This window comes from Peromyscus leucopus, chromosome 2 (assembly GCF_004664715.2).
Source record: "Peromyscus leucopus breed LL Stock chromosome 2, UCI_PerLeu_2.1, whole genome shotgun sequence".
Lineage (NCBI taxonomy): Eukaryota > Metazoa > Chordata > Mammalia > Rodentia > Cricetidae > Peromyscus > Peromyscus leucopus.
In genome coordinates, this window is record NC_051064.1 from 82,042,075 (window position 1) to 82,058,784 (window position 16,710).

General features: G+C 37.5%; 1 protein-coding gene across 4 annotated transcripts in view; it reads left to right on the forward strand.

The window, feature by feature from the left end:
- Positions 1-16,710, forward strand: part of Kdm4c (lysine demethylase 4C) — a 196,988-nt gene that overhangs the window by 170,300 nt on the left and 9,978 nt on the right. For 3 of the 4 annotated variants that reach the window (XM_028873963.1, XM_028873964.2, XM_028873965.2), the window contains 2 exons: positions 3,215-3,385; positions 11,243-11,362. In XM_028873963.1, the coding sequence (XP_028729796.1) occupies positions 3,215-3,385; positions 11,243-11,362 (291 nt within the window). Of the gene's footprint in view, positions 1-1,293; positions 1,445-3,214; positions 3,386-11,242; positions 11,363-16,710 lie in introns of those variants that run through there. The other variant, XR_005090854.1, reaches the window with a different exon arrangement.

Consider the following 16,710-nt stretch of genomic DNA (forward strand, 5'->3'; position numbering starts at 1 on the left):
GCACTAAACTGTTGAATGAAAAGTAGGAAAATTTCAATTGATTTTTTTTTTTACTATTCCTTTAGCCATTTCTCTTGAAATCCAAGAAAATTTACTGAGTTTATGCTCTGTTACTGTGTCTCACAGGGCAGTGTATCTTTATAGAACAATTATTTTTTGATCCTATCTTGATAGGATGTCAACATAGGTAAGGTAAGGATTGTAAAAGAAATAATAATTAATTATTTTTATAATAATATATTACATAATATTGTTCAGACATAGTTCATGTGTACTCATCACAGAAAGCTTATGTAGCAAGTATTCTTTTTACTGAAAATAGGGTTTTTTCATTCAGTATATTCTGGTCACAGTTTTCCTTCCCTCATCCTCTCCCAGATCTTCCCAACTTCCCTATTTATCCAACTCCACACCTTTTTTCTCTCTCTTTAGAAAACAAAACACATACAAGCATGTACACACATACAGAATTAAAAACAGAAACAAAAAAGCATAAGAAACATATATACACACAGACACACAAGAACAAAACCCATAAGAAGCCATAATATACAAGCAAAAGACCAGTTAGATCAAAATTTTCCAATCAAAGCAACATGAGACAAAAAGAAAATCTACAAAATACCAGTGAGTTCATTTTGTGTTGTTCAACTGTTGCTGGTAATGAAGCCTGCCCTTAAGTGTGGTATATACTAATTGGGACTCCAGTGGAGAATAAAAGAGGAGGAGGATTGTTGATTGGTTGGTTTTTGTTGTTTTAAATGGTTGTCAGTTGGAACTAGCTTCTTGGTTAGGAATGAGAGTTCATGTCCACTTCCCCTTCCGAGCCCTGCGATCCATTTCCACCAGAAGGCCTACCTCCTAAAGTTTCAATAATCTGCCAATATTGTGCTGCCAACCAGCTAAGGACCACATGTTTACACACAGGAGGCCATAGGGGCATATTTCACATTCAAGCCATATTAATTCTACCAATGATTTCATCAGTTTTCAATTGACCCTACTTCAGGAAGTGAACCCAAATTATTTTGCCAAATGATAAGAAAGTATCCATTCTGGAATTGTCCCTTGTTATAACTACTTCCCTCCAGAACTTTTTTTTTTTTTTTTAGTGTTAACTGTTCTGACCTTTGTACAAACCTTGATTGGAAAGAATAATATTTGAGGGTAAATTACATAGCCTATTTAATATGTAAGTATGAGCCTTTATGAAGACTAAAACATAACCATTTATAAGGTGTCTTCATTGTGTATATTTAACAACTGGATCTTGCTGTTGGTATTGCCCTGTAGAGTGAAGAGCAGGTGAAGTCATGACTACCAAAACCTTGGTGAGGCTGTTTTTTGTGCAGCCACAAACCTGAGAATAAAATATATATTTTACTGAAAAAGAAAAACGAAAAACTGTATTGGGAATCAAAGATGACTATTAAAACAACATAAGGTATTTTTCTGTGTTCTGTCACATGTGCCCTAAACAAAGAGATGCATATAGATTATCTTCTACTTTATATAGAGTATATCATTCTACTTTATAAAGTGTTCACCCTTTCACATCCCTCCTATATTAAATTTATGGAGCAAAAGAGAAAATGTTGAGGATGGTCTTTTCTCGCTAAGTATTTTTGTGTCTGCTGTTTTAAAACATTTTGGTTAATCATACATGAATTGGTTGTTTAAAGATTTGAGAAAATTTTAAGGACTATTCTATTCTGTGTTTCCATAATCAGTGGAAACTACAGAGAAGTAATTATAGTAGTAAATAGTTAAAATCCCTATAGGTCATCTGTTTAAACAATATTTACTGCATGGTTCTTCTATTTCATGCTGGGCTGCCTTATGGACCTGTGTCAGTTACTGAGTTCTGTTGGTGTCTAGGCTCCTAATTATTATCGATGTAGTCACTCATTTTCTGGAATCCAAACTTGTGTTTGTTCATGTGTCAGGGTCCCTGAGCAAAATTCCTACCAATCCCTGAGTTTGACCCAGAATCAGGCCACAAAAAAACACCAATCCAAGCCCACCGACACCCCGCCCCCCAAGAAACCCTAAATAAACTCTGTACCCTGTTCAGTTTGCTGCTGCTTCTAACCACAGAGGCAGCCACCCTCCTGGAGTTTTTCTTCCCAATAATCTCGTGAGGTTTGTTGTGCAATGTGACGTTTTTTGCCAGAGTGGAGCACAGCTGTAACAAGTTTCACCTTAGCTGGAGCAGAGCAGAACTCCAGGGGACAGAAAAAAACAATAGTGCCCAAGTCTTCTTGAACATAGTGCTTTGAATTAATATATCATTACTTCTAACTAAGATAGCCTTTTAATCAAAGCAAGCTAGGCCACAGCCTGGTTTACACTCAAAGTATGTAAGTAGAGAAATTGGGTCACACTTTGGTTTAGGATCTAAAGTAACATTGAGACACATGCAAAAATTATGTGTCTTTTTTTTTTTTCTTTTTTCTTTTTCGAGACAGGGAAAATTATGTGTCTTAAGATGAAATATCATACGCTGGGCAGTGGTGGTGCACGCCTTTAATCCCAGCACTCGGGAGGCAGAGCCAGTCGGATCTCAGAGTTCGAGGGCAGCCTGTTCTACACAGTAAGATCCAGGACAGGCAGCAAAACTACATGGAGAAATCCTGTTTCAAAAAAAAAAAAAAATGAAATATGAGAAAGAATATAGGATTCTGGGTGAGACTGTATAATCATGGGGAAATATCACATAGATCATCTATTAAAAAGCAAGAGAAATTTATCTTTCTACAGTATCACTACCATAAAAAAAACAAAACAAAACAAAGAAGGCCTATAGAATTAAGGTTAAATGAGCCTAAAACAATGTGGCAGATAAACAGAACTGAATTGGAGAATGGATTCACTTCTTCAGAGTTTCAGAGAAGGGGATAGGAAACTACCAAGGTCATTCATTATGAGATCAGTTTGACCAAGTTAAGTCCAGATGTCAGATTAAAGTGTTATGTTAGTGTTGCACGTCTTGAAGTTGATTACTGTCTGGAGCTGTGATTCTATAAAGGAATATCTCATTCTTAGAAAATAAACATTGAAGTATTCAGATGATAAACACCATGATATACATGGATTTAAAGTAGCTTAAGAAAACCTTAGAGGATTGAGGTACAAGGTTGTTTCCCAAATAGATACTTTTTATTTTCTGTTCTTTTTTCATTTCTATCAAATTTCCTTTTTCTCTGTCTTTCAGAAGTCCAAACCTTGTGAGAAAGCCATCTCTGTGGGTCAGACAGTCATCACAAAGCACCGGAACACTAGGTACTACAGCTGTAGAGTGATAGATGTGACATCGCAAACCTTCTATGAGGTCATGTTTGATGACGGCTCCTTCAGCAGAGACACATTTCCTGAGGATATTGTGGTAAGTGAGTTTTTTCTGAGTGCCTGATCCCTCAGAAATGTTAACTGATTGTCTGTTACTGTTGATAATTTTGAGGTTAGTTATCCTTTGTAGTATACAGATGAACAGATTTTTTTTCCAATTCTTTTGAGAAATTTTATGTAGTCAAGGAACATAAGATACACTCTGTACTGTTCTTGTGTGCTACTACAGAAAAATATCCAAGACTAGGTTATTTGTAAAGAAGAGGAATTTATTTGTTTGAGTTGTAAGAAGGCAAGGCAGTCCAATTTCTGACATTTGGTCTGATGAGTACCTTCTTTCTGAACTTTCTCACATGTCACAGGGCAAAGTGGCCATTTTCTATGGAGCTTACAGAGGGTATCAGTCCCACTTACCAGACAACAGCCTTCCTGGGCCTAGTCATCTCTAAATTCTTTTCTGACTTTGATGGTGAGGTTGGGAGATATGGCCTTTTTATATAGCTCACGCTGGCCTAGAATTTACTATGTGGCCCTGGGTGTTATCTAACTGGGAATGATCCTCATGCCTCACTCACCCTTAAAAATACTGGGATTTCGTCTGACAGTGGTGGCACGTGCCTTTAATCTGAGCACTCGGGAGGCAGAGGCAGGCAGATCTCTGTGAGTTCAAGGCCAGCCTGGTCTACACAGTGAGATCCAGGACAGGCAGCAAAACTACATGGAGAAACCCTGTTTCGAAAAAAACAAAAACAAAAACAAAACCCAATTACTGGGATTCCAATGTGAACCACCGTGTCCTGAATCCAGCTTCAGCATGTCAAAGAAACTGAAGAGATGTGGAGTCGGTGAATATTAAACACACACAGGAGACTTATCTGAGGGGGCAAAGCTTAATTCTTCTTCCTTTTATTTTTCTCTTTCTTCTTTCTTCTATTTTTTCTTATCCCTTTTATACCACCACAGACAACAGTTTCTACGCAAGAAAATAGTATCTTATAACCACAAGTCACATATATTCCAAAGACAAATTAATCTTTACACAAGAGGAAATCACATTATGATCACATTGCGTGTTTTCCTTAGAAACTCACAAGTAGTTACACATTTTCCTTTGTTTTAATCTTCCCACTATAACATCTTTACCCCAAAGCAATTTTTCTTTTATTACTGATTAACAAATGTTTAAGCAAGCCATGTATATTTGAACCAGTTCCTTTTGTCCTGGCAGGCAGCTGTTTGCTGTTTCAATGCAGCAGATCCCTAGCCTATTTCTACTGTACAAAACCTTAAACAAGTGGTCTAGCTAACCATCTATTTTTCTTTCTTTACACACAAGGTCATTTAATTTCCTTTCACAACTTTGTTTTTTCAAGGTGCGTACTGAAACCTGTGATTAATTCTGTAAACTACATGACCAAGGAACTCAGACCTAACCTTGAGTGTAGGGACATAATTGCTTTCTTTGATCATCAGCCTGTTGTCCCACAGGCAGAGTTCATGGGTCTATAAGTCATGAAACTTATTGTTTATATTCCATCCTCGGCAAATCTCACATCTAGCAAAGAGGGGGGTAACTTCTAATCTTATTTCTGTCTTGTGTATGTGTCTCTCATTGGAGCAATTGACAGAGTAGCCTAAACCATTTACTTAATTATCTTCACTGTCTTAAGCACCTGTATCTTTTAGGCTGACTCAGAAAGTTTAATTAAATCTTTGATCCATCTCTAAGCTCATTGCTCTCATAAAAATCATCTTGATTATGAACTGCAAGTAAATTGCCCAGTGAGGAGTGGGATTTTCCCACGAAACAATCACGCTATGCAGTGGGGTTCTTTCATATAGTAATCAGACCATGGCAATACAGCAGGGACACGATAGCAGCAAGCAGGAGAAAGCCCAGCAGAAGCAAGAGGCTTTCTAGAGACAAACTGCCCCCCCCTCCCCCGCCCCCCCCGCCCCGCCCCGCCCCCCCCCCAACTCCAGGGTGCACCCATCATAGCTTTGCAGATATATCTGGTGGGTTGTTTTCCATAAACTCCATTGCTGACTGCAGCTCCTACAACATGGCCACTGACAGTAATGTGTTTAACTTATTAGTTATTTCACATTGGAGTAACAAAAATCACACAGGGAAAGGGCTTTTGGCATTTACTCAGTTGTGGCCTAGTCCCCAACTGTAACTCTCAGGCTCATTCAGAAAAGCTGGTGCATATGTACAGTTTAATGACTGAGCATGTTTTGGAATTCACAAAAAGAGGGGGCTTTATGCAGAGATCAGTTCCCAGAGAAGAGGCTAGTCAATCTGACAGTGCTTCTGTTATTCCTTCTCCTGGGCATTTCATTTTGGGGCCCAAGTCATAATCTTGCATGTATCATTTCTGCTTGTCCTGATTCTCTGTGGATATGTTGCTTCAATTTGTGCTTGGAAAGAAGCTTCTTAGCCTTAATAGTTATTATTTTCACACATTTTGTATGATTATAAATTAAATATAACCTTATGAGATTGCTCATGAATATGTCCAGAATTTGGATCTTTCTGGAGATGAAGAAACATTGATTCAGTCAGCTTTGTTATACTTACATCCCTGTATTGTTAACTGGGCTGGGGAATATGTCCCAGACAGTAAAGGTACTTGCTGCCAAGCCTGATGAACTAAGTTCAAGCTCCCTGGACCCGTGTGATAGAAGGAGGAAACCAGCTCCTGCAAGTTGTCTTCTGACTTCTAAATTCACACCATGGCATGCACTTGCTCCCCTCCCACCAATAAGCTGACACACATGTGTACACACTCATTCACACAAATTAGGTAAATATAATGGAATTTAAAATATTTTTTAAAGGGTGACATGAGTGGAAACAAAAGTGTTTTTTTATCTCCCCCAAAGCAGCTGCACCTGAATCTACTGCTGTTTCAGCCATTCATTGTGGCTCTACTCTTACCGGCTTCCTTCTCCGGTAGTTGCCCTGTGGGACTTTTACATCCTGCCAGATTCACTTTTTGCCCTTTCCACCAAATGTAGTTTTCTAACTAAATCTCTATGGTTCTATTGTTCTTTCTTTCTTTTTTTTTTTATTAGATTTTTTTTCATTTATTTTACATCCAGTTTCAGCTCCCTCCTCTCCTCCCATTCCCTCTTTCACCTCCCTCCTGCCCCTCCTCCAATCCACTCCTCCTTTGTCCTTGTTCAGAAAGGGGCAGGCCTCCCATGGATGTCAACAAAGCATGACATATCAAGTTGAGGTAGGAACATGGATCTCTCCTTGCATTTAGGCTGGGCGAGGCAACCTAGCATGAGGAACAGGTTCTCAAAAGCCAGCAAAAGTGTCTGGAACAGGCCTTGCTCCCACTGCTAGGAGTCTGACAAGTAGACCAAGCTACACAACTGTCACACATATGTAGAGGCCCTAGGCAGATCCCATACAGGCTCCATAGCTTGTCAGTCCGGAGTCTGTGAGCTCCTATGAGCCCAGGTTTAGTTGTTTCTGTGGGTTCCTTTGTGATGACCTTGACACCCCACCCACCTATCCTCACCCTCCACCCCCACCCCCCAGCTCATGAAATCCCTCCTCCCTGTCTTCAACAGGATTCCCTAAGCTTGGCCCAGTTCTTGGCTGTGGATCTCTGCATCTGTTTCTACCAGTCACTGGATAAAGACTCCTCAATGACAGTTGGGGTAGTCACCAATCTGATCACAGGAGATGGCCATTTCAGGCCATCCATCTACCATTGCTAGGAGTCTCAGCTAGGGTCATTGCTATAGACTCTTGGGAGTCTTCCTTGCATCAGGCTTCTACCTGACCCCTAATGCCATCCCCCATCAAGACCATCTCTTTCACTACTCTTCTCCCCTCCATCCACTCCCCAACCTGATCCTTTATGTTCCCATCACTACCTTCCCTTCCTGGGAAAATCCACGTGTCCACCTTTGGACTCTCCTTGTTACCTAGCCTCTCTGGGGCTATGGATTGTAGCAAGGTTATCCCTTACTTTACAGCTAATATCCACTTATGAGTGAGTATATACCATGTTTATCTTTCTGGGTCTAGGTTGCCTTGGATGATTTTTTTTTCCTAGTTCCATCCATTTGCCTTCACATTTCCTGATGTCATTGTTTTTAATAGCTGAATGATACTGTGAATGCTTTTATCAGATGTGTTGTTTTTATCCTCCCTTTGGATAGTTACATCAAGGTGCTTTGTTTGATGAACTTATTCCCAAGCAACATTTGAGGCTTATTGCCTGCCAACTTTGTCATGGTGGATGATCGTTTTGATGTGTTATTGATTTTGGTTGCAAGTATTGTGAAGAATATTGTATCCATGTTCATCAGAGATATTATCCTATAGTATTTTTTCTTGGCTCTTTGTCTGGTTTTGTTATCAGATTAAAACTGGCTTCATAAAATAATTTTGAAATGTTCCTTTTCTATTTTGAGAAGTATTGGTATTAGATCTTCTTTAAAACTCTGGTAGAATTCGACAGTAAATCCTTCTGGTTCTGGGCTTTATCTTTTTTTTTTTTTTTGAGATGGGAGATTTTTTTTTTTAATTACTATTTCTATCTCATTGGAAGTTATGGGTCTATTTAAGTTGTTCATTTTATCTCAATTTAGTTTGTTAGCCATGTGTATCTAGAAATTCATCCATTTCTTTTAGACCTTACAGTTTGGTAGAATATAGATTTTTTTTTTTCTTTTAAAGCATGTCCTTAGGAGTCTGCGTTTGCTCAGTGTTTATTGTAATATTCCCATTTTATCTCCAGGTTTAGTTTTGATTGTCTTCTATTGGTTAGTTTGGTTACATACCTGTTAAACTTTTTCTTTTATTGTATTATTATTTCTTGGTTCGTTTGTAGATAGCAGATTACTTTTTAGTCTTGACTGGCCTGGAACTCAACATGTAGACCAGACTGGCTCCAAATTCATAGAAATATGTATATCTTTGCTGATTATATGTATATGTGCTGAGATTAAAGGAGTGCACCACCAAGTTGGAACCTTGAAAAAAGGAACCAACTCTTTGTTTCATTGATCCTTTGCTTTTTTTTTTTTTTACTTCTATGCCATTAATTTTAGCCCTGATTTTGGGGGGCAAATGTAATTTTTTTTTATGTTGTTTGTTCTGGTTTTTCTTAGGCTTCTGTTGCATCATTAAATTGTGAATTTGAGGTCTCTAATTTTATTTTATTTTACCTTATTTGTATATACTGCTATAAACTTTCCTGTTAGGCCTCCCTTCGTTTGTCCTGTAGAATTCAGTATTGATCTTCATTCAATTACATGTTTTTAAAATTTCCTTTTTTATTTTTTCCTGTGACCTAATTGTCATTCAATTGTGTGTTGTTTAGCTTCCATAGGTTTGTGTACTTTCTGTAATTTCTATTGCTGTTGATACCAGCTTCATCCCATTGTGGACCACTAGAACCCTGGATGTGATTTTAGCTTTCCAATATTTCTTCAGACTTGCTTTGTTTTCTAACATGTAGTTGATTTTGGAGAATGTTCCATGAGCTGTTGAGAATGTGTATTATGTAGTGTTTGTGTGGAGTGTTCTTTAGTTATCTCTTGGGTCCATTTGATTTATTATGTCATTTAACTCCAGAGTTTGTTTAGTTTTTTTCTGGATTACCTGTCTGTTGGTGAGAATTAGGTATTGAAGTGACCCACAGTCACTGTGTTGAGGTCAGTCTGTGGTTTTAGATCTGATAATGTTTCCTTTATGAAATTTGGTAGCCTTGTGTTTTGGTGCATATATGTTCAGAATTGTAATATCATCTTGGTGGGTTTTGGGGGTTTTTTTGTATTTTTTTTTTTCTTTACTGAGAATGAACTGTTCCTACTTATGTCTTCTGACTAGTTTTTTTCTTTTCTTTTCTTTTTCCCCTCGGAGCTGAGGACCAAACCCAGGGCCTTGTGCTTGCTAGGCAAGCGCTCTACCACTGAGCTAAATCCCCAACCCCATTCTGACTATTTTTTGTTTGAAGTCTGTTTTGTTAGATATTAGAATAGCTATGCCTGGTTGTTTCTTAGTTCCATTTGTTTGTAATAACTTTTTCCATGCTTTTACCCTAAGGTGCTATCAGTTATTAATGGTGAACTGTGTTTCTAGAGGCAGCAAAAATATGGATGCTGTTTTCTAAATCAGTCTGTTATTCTGTGTGTTTTGTTGAAGAATTGTTAATATTCAGTTATTATTTTAAAAAAAGTGTGTTAAGTTTCTGTCATTTTTTTTGTGGTGTGTTTTTTTTTTTGGGGGGGGGGGGACCTGTTTTGAGTATCTGCCCTGCTATTTGTTTGTTTCCTGTGACTTCTTGTGTGTATTTACCCTTTCTTTCAGTTGAAGTATTCCTCCTAGTATCTTTTATAGAGCTTGCTTAGTAGTCAAAACTTGCTTTAATCTGACTTTAACATGAAAAGTTTTTATTTTTCCTTCTATTTCCAACTAGAACAATGAAAACTCAGGCCTTTCATACTGTCAATAAAGTGACCATTCCATTTTTAGGCAGAATTTTTATTAACAATAAAAGGAAATATATGATGTGTTTCTAATCATAAATAACCAAATTTATTGTGTGTGCCTTTCATTTAAACCTCACATTTTCAAGCAGCATTTATAGCTTAATTTGTCGAATAGGCATTTCTATCAGTCAGATTGATAAACTCTTTGAAAGTCTTTTACTACTTGACACATATCTCCTCTTGGAAGAAGTTAGCTTTCAGAATGAATGCCCTGGAGAGTTTACTCTCAATTGTCTTAGTGGGGAGGGACATGAAACAAAATACCAAAGAGAGAAAGCTTTTAAAACCATTCGTGAGACCACTAGGAACATCTGTGGAAACAGTGACCTGCTCACTTAATGGGATATACCAGCAGGAGCAATCATGTTTGGGAACAAACACAGATCTTTCAGAGGCAGCTGAGACAAGACACATCCTGTCTGCTCCACCTGCCCTGTCCCTTCTATCCCTTGCCTTTCCTCTGCTGCCTGAATCGATCCTTTAAGCTCTTACTGACTTTGAGGTCCTTCATCCTGGGTATTTTCAGAACATTCCTGACATTCAGCTTCATTCGACAACAAAGGAGTTCCTTGGAGGCTCAGTTTTATAGTTAGTAAAATAGATAATAGTCTGTTGCTTCATATGTTCTCTGCATGGGTTAAGGAGAAGGTAGGCATGTAGTCCTACCTGCAGCTGAGTATCTATTGGCATTTGATAGAGATAGTTTTCTTTACTGGTGTGACCCCTGGTAGATCAACCACATTCTAGGGCAACCTCCACACCCAACACAAATTGGGCAACACAATTTTGATTACATGGTGTAAAAGAAAGAGAGATCTCTAAGTTGAATGAGTAGGAAGGTGGGGATGGATCCAGAAAGATTTCGGGAAGGGGTAAATGTGATTTTAAAAAAAATACATTGTATGAAATTCCCAAAGAATACATAAAAATATTACTTTAAAAATCTGTCTACTTCAAAGAGTAATTATGAAGATCAAATTGTGTCTATGCTAAAGCACTTTGTTAATTGTAAAGTGCTACAGAAATGTTACAAGCTATAAATCACTAGCCAGTAATTTATACTTTCTTTGTATTATTTGAGCTTCTGCCTGGATAATTCTTTGTCAAATAGCAAATATAAAGTGTTGGTGTTTTTTTGTTTTTTTGTTTTTTTTTTTTGCTTGCCTTATGAGGCTCCTTTGCAACTTTATGGTGTACGCTAAATCTTTAAGTGCTCCTTTTCTTCTTATCTCTTCCCTGAACACCCATGCAAGATATAATCTGAAAAACACAGGGGCAATTACTCCTTTTAATTGTAAAGAGTTCGTCATTTGCTAAATTCTCAATGCATTCACTTAGGCACTTGCCTTAAAACACCTTTCCATTAATCCCACAGAGCAGAAACTGTGTGAAGCTGGGCCCTCCTGCTGAAGGAGAAGTCATCCAAGTTAAGTGGCCTGATGGTAAACTCTATGGGGCGAAGTATCTTGGATCAAATGTTGCCTACATGTATCAGGTGGGTGCTACTCTCTGTGATGCTTGGTGAGATGGACAGGAGATACCATGTAGACGAATTTCTAAGTGGTTATTAAATAAAAACATGGAGCCAGACATAGGGGTGAAAGCCTGAGAGAGATCAGGGAAATAGGGAAAGCCACAGCTAACCTTACCTCACCAACTCTGCTGCTTTTAAATGCGAGTTACTTCCTGTCTACCCACGCCTATATGCCTTGCTGTTCTGCCATCTGATTTGCTCTCTGTCCAGCTACATCATTCCCTTTTCCTGCCCAGCTCTGTCACTTCCTGTCTGTTTGTATAGACCTACAGACCTCCATGGTTAACTAGTATTGGAATTTAAGGCATATGCCACCACACTTGGCTGTTTCCAGTGTGGCCTTGAACTCAGAGATCCAGACAGATCTCTGCCTGCCAAGGGATAGGATAGGCATGTACTACCTTTACCTGACTTCTTTGTTTACCTATAATGGCTTGGTTTTTTCTCTGATCTCCAGGCAAGCTTTATTTATTAAAGCACAAATAAAATATCACCACATTTCAGCACAAATAAAATATCACCACAATACCAGAAGGATATAACATGAGTGCACTCTGGATCAAAAAGCCACACGAAGTTTTGGTCCCTTTTATTTTATGAAAGTGAAAACTTCAATTTCTTGCAGCCCAGGTTTCAATTTAGAGTTGAGTTGCCAGGTTGGACACCGAGAAACCCTAACATTTGTTATGGTTCAACTACTAGATAATAGACTGTTTTCTTGTGTTTTCATTGTGAGACTTGGTTTACCTCACTTTAAGCCAGAACATGGAGCTTAGCTCAGTGGTAAAGTACAAGATATAACATTCATTTGCCAAGTTGATACATTATTACATATTACATCATATTACTTTGTGTTAGCTCTGATGTCCAACTAGCACCCCATGACTTGATTTCTTTGGGTAGAGAAACCTAACTTGGCCACCTCAGATAAACTGAAAGCAGTGCACTGTTGGCACAGATGTTCCAAGGAAAACGGGAATTATTCTATCTCTACCAAAAGTAAAAATGAGTTAAACTCACAGAGAAGCAACATGGGTAGCACATGTGCGTTCATATTCTTCAGGGAACTTTAAAACTGAACTTTTTTTTTTTAAGAAGCAACAGATTTCAAAAAACAGAAAAAGAAAAAAGAATATAGATATGAGGTAGATCATTAATATTAAATTAACATTCACAAATCAACATTCTAGTCTAAATGGTATAGTAAAAATAGGGGGAAAGAAAATAAAACAATAACAAACCCTAGAAGATTCAAATTGATAAGTTGAAAAGCAGCTTAAGAATAATAAGACACTAGTTTAAGTAAAGAAGACAGTGAACAAACTGATAAGGGGCGAGGGCTTAAATGAAGGAGTACAATGCAAGACCAGGACAATATAAAGACACCAGGAATTAGAGCACAATGAAATTAAAAGGTGCTCAAAGAAGTGTAGGAAACAAAAGAACATTTTTTTTTTCATTGTCTAGGAGTTGGTGTCCTGGCTAGTTTTTGTCAAGTTTACAAGAGCTAGACTTATCTGGAAAGAGGATCCTCAATTGAGAAAGTGCTTCTATAAGAATGGCCTGCAGACAAGGCTATGGCACATTTTCTTATTTAGTGATTGATGTGTGAGGGAGGACCTAACCCATTGTGGGTGTGCTGATCGTGGACAGATAATATAAGAAATCAGGCTGAAGAAGCCAGCCAGCAGTGATCCTCCAACCCTCCATGGTCTCGGTTTCAGTTCCTGCCTCAAGGTTCCTGCCCTGACTTCCTTCAGTAATGGACTGTGGTGTGGAAATGAAATAAAACCTCTCCTCCCCAAGGTGTTTGACTACTGTGTTTTTATCTTAGCAAAGAAACCTAAAGCAGTTAGCAAGTGGAGGACTAGTGCAGAAAATTGTCATTTTCTATCCTTCTACATATGTATTTTAGGTTGATATATGATGGCATAAGTGTATTAGACTGTTCACAATTAAGTAAACCTCACAAGAGGGCTGAATAATACAAAGATTCCTAGGGAAAAGCATTACTATGTCATCAAAACAAAATGTCACGTTTTAATAAGAGCAATAGGGAAGCTATGAAACAAAGCAGGTTGCTGCATAAAAGTATCACATTAGGAATCAGTGTGTTAGCCCAGTAACATAAAACTATGGACAAATGTATAGACTCAATGAAAGTTTAAGCTGGCATTAAAATTGTCTCTCTAAGTACAAGTAGCATAAAATTCCTCATTAAGCCAAGTGGCCCTTTTTGTCTTTCACCTTCACCATCAAATAAACAAGACATTCATTAAAATATATAGAAAAAAATGCCTAGAACACAGTGCAAAATATGCTAAATCTGTATGTTTATGTGTGTATGTGTCTGAATGTGTCTTTATATGTGTATATTTGTGGGTGTTTGTATGTGTCTGTGTGTATGTGTCTGTGTGTCTCAATGTATGTCTGTGTGTGCCTATGTATATTTGTGTATGTGTATGTATGTGTGTGTCTCTGTGCGTGCCTGTGCATATTTGTGTCTGTGTATCTTTGTATGTCTGTGTGTGTGTGCTTGTACGGTAGTCCTGTAAAATAGATTTTATTGATTCTCAATCTATAAATGAAGGGAGGTAAAGGCTTGGGGAACAAATTTTAATTATTTTTAAGGAAAAAAAAATATTTTATAAGAGCATACAGCTGGTAAAAAGAAGAATCAGAAATTACTCTTATTTCATCCTAATGAGAGAAAACAGATGTTCATACTTGCAGTAAAGTTTTGCCTCTGGATACCTGAGACCTGAACAAATTAGGACAGTCAACTACACTATCTACATTGGTTTAGTAAAATTGTCTTTTTCACTTAGAATTTTAAAATTATTTAAAACAAAAAAAAGTAGTCACAAGTATTTATAGCTATGCTCCCAAATGTGTAAATGAGAAGATACTTTTCTTAATTTAATCATAAGGGAACATTTGTAAGTAGAACAAGGCTGGGAAGTACCTTGTTTGCATTCTCAGCCTTCCATGCAGTAGCAGCAAAGTTGTTTTGTGACCACAGCCTGACTCCACCCAATTGTACAGCTCCATCTTATGTTAGTGGTACAAGGGTATAAATCTATCACTTAAAATGAAAACAAAAACATGTTTAATTGGTGTTTCCATCTCTATTTTGTTTATAGCATAAGACCACTGCAGAATTTGACTCATCTTTTGACTTTTGAAGCCCCACTATATTTTATTAAAAATGAAAAATACAGAAAATCAGAAATGTAGGTTCTAAATTCTAAGGTATTTAAGAGTTGCAATATATAAATGTCTACTTATCCCATAAATTGTGCTTTCTTTGACAAAAACTGTTGTTGGAATACAGCTGAGCCTAATAGTAATCCAGGCTTTACCTCAGCCAGGATCATGGACTTATCATGGACTTTTCTCTAAGTGTCCTAAGTTCTTAAAAAAATAAATAAATAAAAATAAAAATTACAGAATATTTGCTGCCATTTCTGTAACATAAAAAAAAAAAGAGCTGTGAACATTTTTTTCTTTTAAAAGATACTGTGTTTTCATATACTGGTGAGGTTTACATGAAACACAGTAAGGCCTATTTGAATTTGGAAAAATAATAAGTTAAAGTGGATTGGAAAGCTAGCTGAGGCTAAGTTGGCCATGGAAACCATGGCTCTGGTTCTCTGCCAATACCCTGGAATGACTAGCCTGAAGGATGTATAGAAATCATCGTCACTGCCACTGCCTGCATGAGCAACCACTAGAGGACACAAGAAGTCAGTAAACCTGGCCCATTCTCCCCTGCAGATGCTAATATTCTCAGACGGAAACTCTACAAGATAAAAGTTAAATCAGCTGGGATTTGGCAGGAACACACAGTAGCAAATTGCCCTAATGCTTCTGTTTCAGAGCCTTATTGGATATAAATAAAATACATAGTTGTCTTTTACTGCTTGGGATTGTTAAACATTCATTCATTCTTTTTTCCTGTTAACTATAGTCAGGTTTCTAAGATGAAAAAAAAAACACAGCTCACCATGAAGACTTACATGAAATAAACAGAAAGAGTGAAAGAAAAGGAAAGACTAGAGGAAACATCCATTCCAGCAGATGCATAAAAGGCAACATCAGAATTAGCCAGTATGACATCTCACAAGTTTACAACACAACATTAAAAACCATAGATAATGGAATAGTTGAAATGTTAGAAAAGATTTCAAGGTCCTACTTTTCGGTTTTTCAAGACAGGGTTTCTCTGTGTAAGAGAACTGGCTGTCCTGGAACTCGCTTTATAGACCAGGCTGGCCTCAAACTCAGAGAGATCTGCCTGCCTCTCCCTCCTGAGTGCTGGGATGGTATGTGCTACCACACCATCCAGTTCAGGGTCCTACTTTTAAAAGGGCTCAGTGACCAAATAGAGAACTTTAAAGAAAACCAATTCAGGACCTAGATAAGAAACTCAAAGTGAAAAAAAGGTCAGCAATTGGAAGAAAAGTTGAAGGGAAAAAAGTCAAACAAATGCAAGAAATGAAAGAGTCAATCAAATATAAAATACAATGGACGTGATCAACACACAAAACCAAGCAAAAGAATGACTACCAGGAATAAATGACAAACTTGAGACTATGAGTTTCAGGCCTGTAACAAGAAAAAGAAAAGAATATTATCCTGACATCCAAGAACTCTGGCATAAATTCAGAGGGCCAAACTTAAGAATCTCTAGAGTAGAAGAAGGAACTGAGATAAAAATTGGGCATGCACAGTCTTTGAATCATAGCAGCTAATTTATTAAAACTAGAGAATTGCCCATACATTTAGAACTCCCAGAACACATAACTAGAGAGATCCTCATGATATACCATAGTCAAGATGTCAGACATACAAAACTTTAAACAAAGACTTAAAAACTACAGAGATAGGGAAGAACATTATATACTCATCACAGGAAAAATCCACCAAGAGAATATTACAATTCTAAATATGTATATACCAAACCAAGAGTATCCAAGTTCCTAAAAAATATAGTATATAGCTAAATTCACATATGAATCCTAACACAATGATAATGGATGACTTCAATATCCCACTCTCACCAATAGATAGGTCATCCAGCCCCCGCCCCCTCAAAAAAAAAGAGTAGGTAAATGGACGAAGCCAAAAACAATCATCTCAGATTTTGAGTAAGGTGACCCAGATCCCAAAAGACAAATATAGCATGTTTTCTCTTACATGTGGATGTTAGCTTTTCAACTTTTGGTATGTGTGTTTCATTCTGATAACTACATTCCTAATAAAGGATCTGGGGGAGGAGAGGATCTCTCAAGGAATAAGAAATAGAA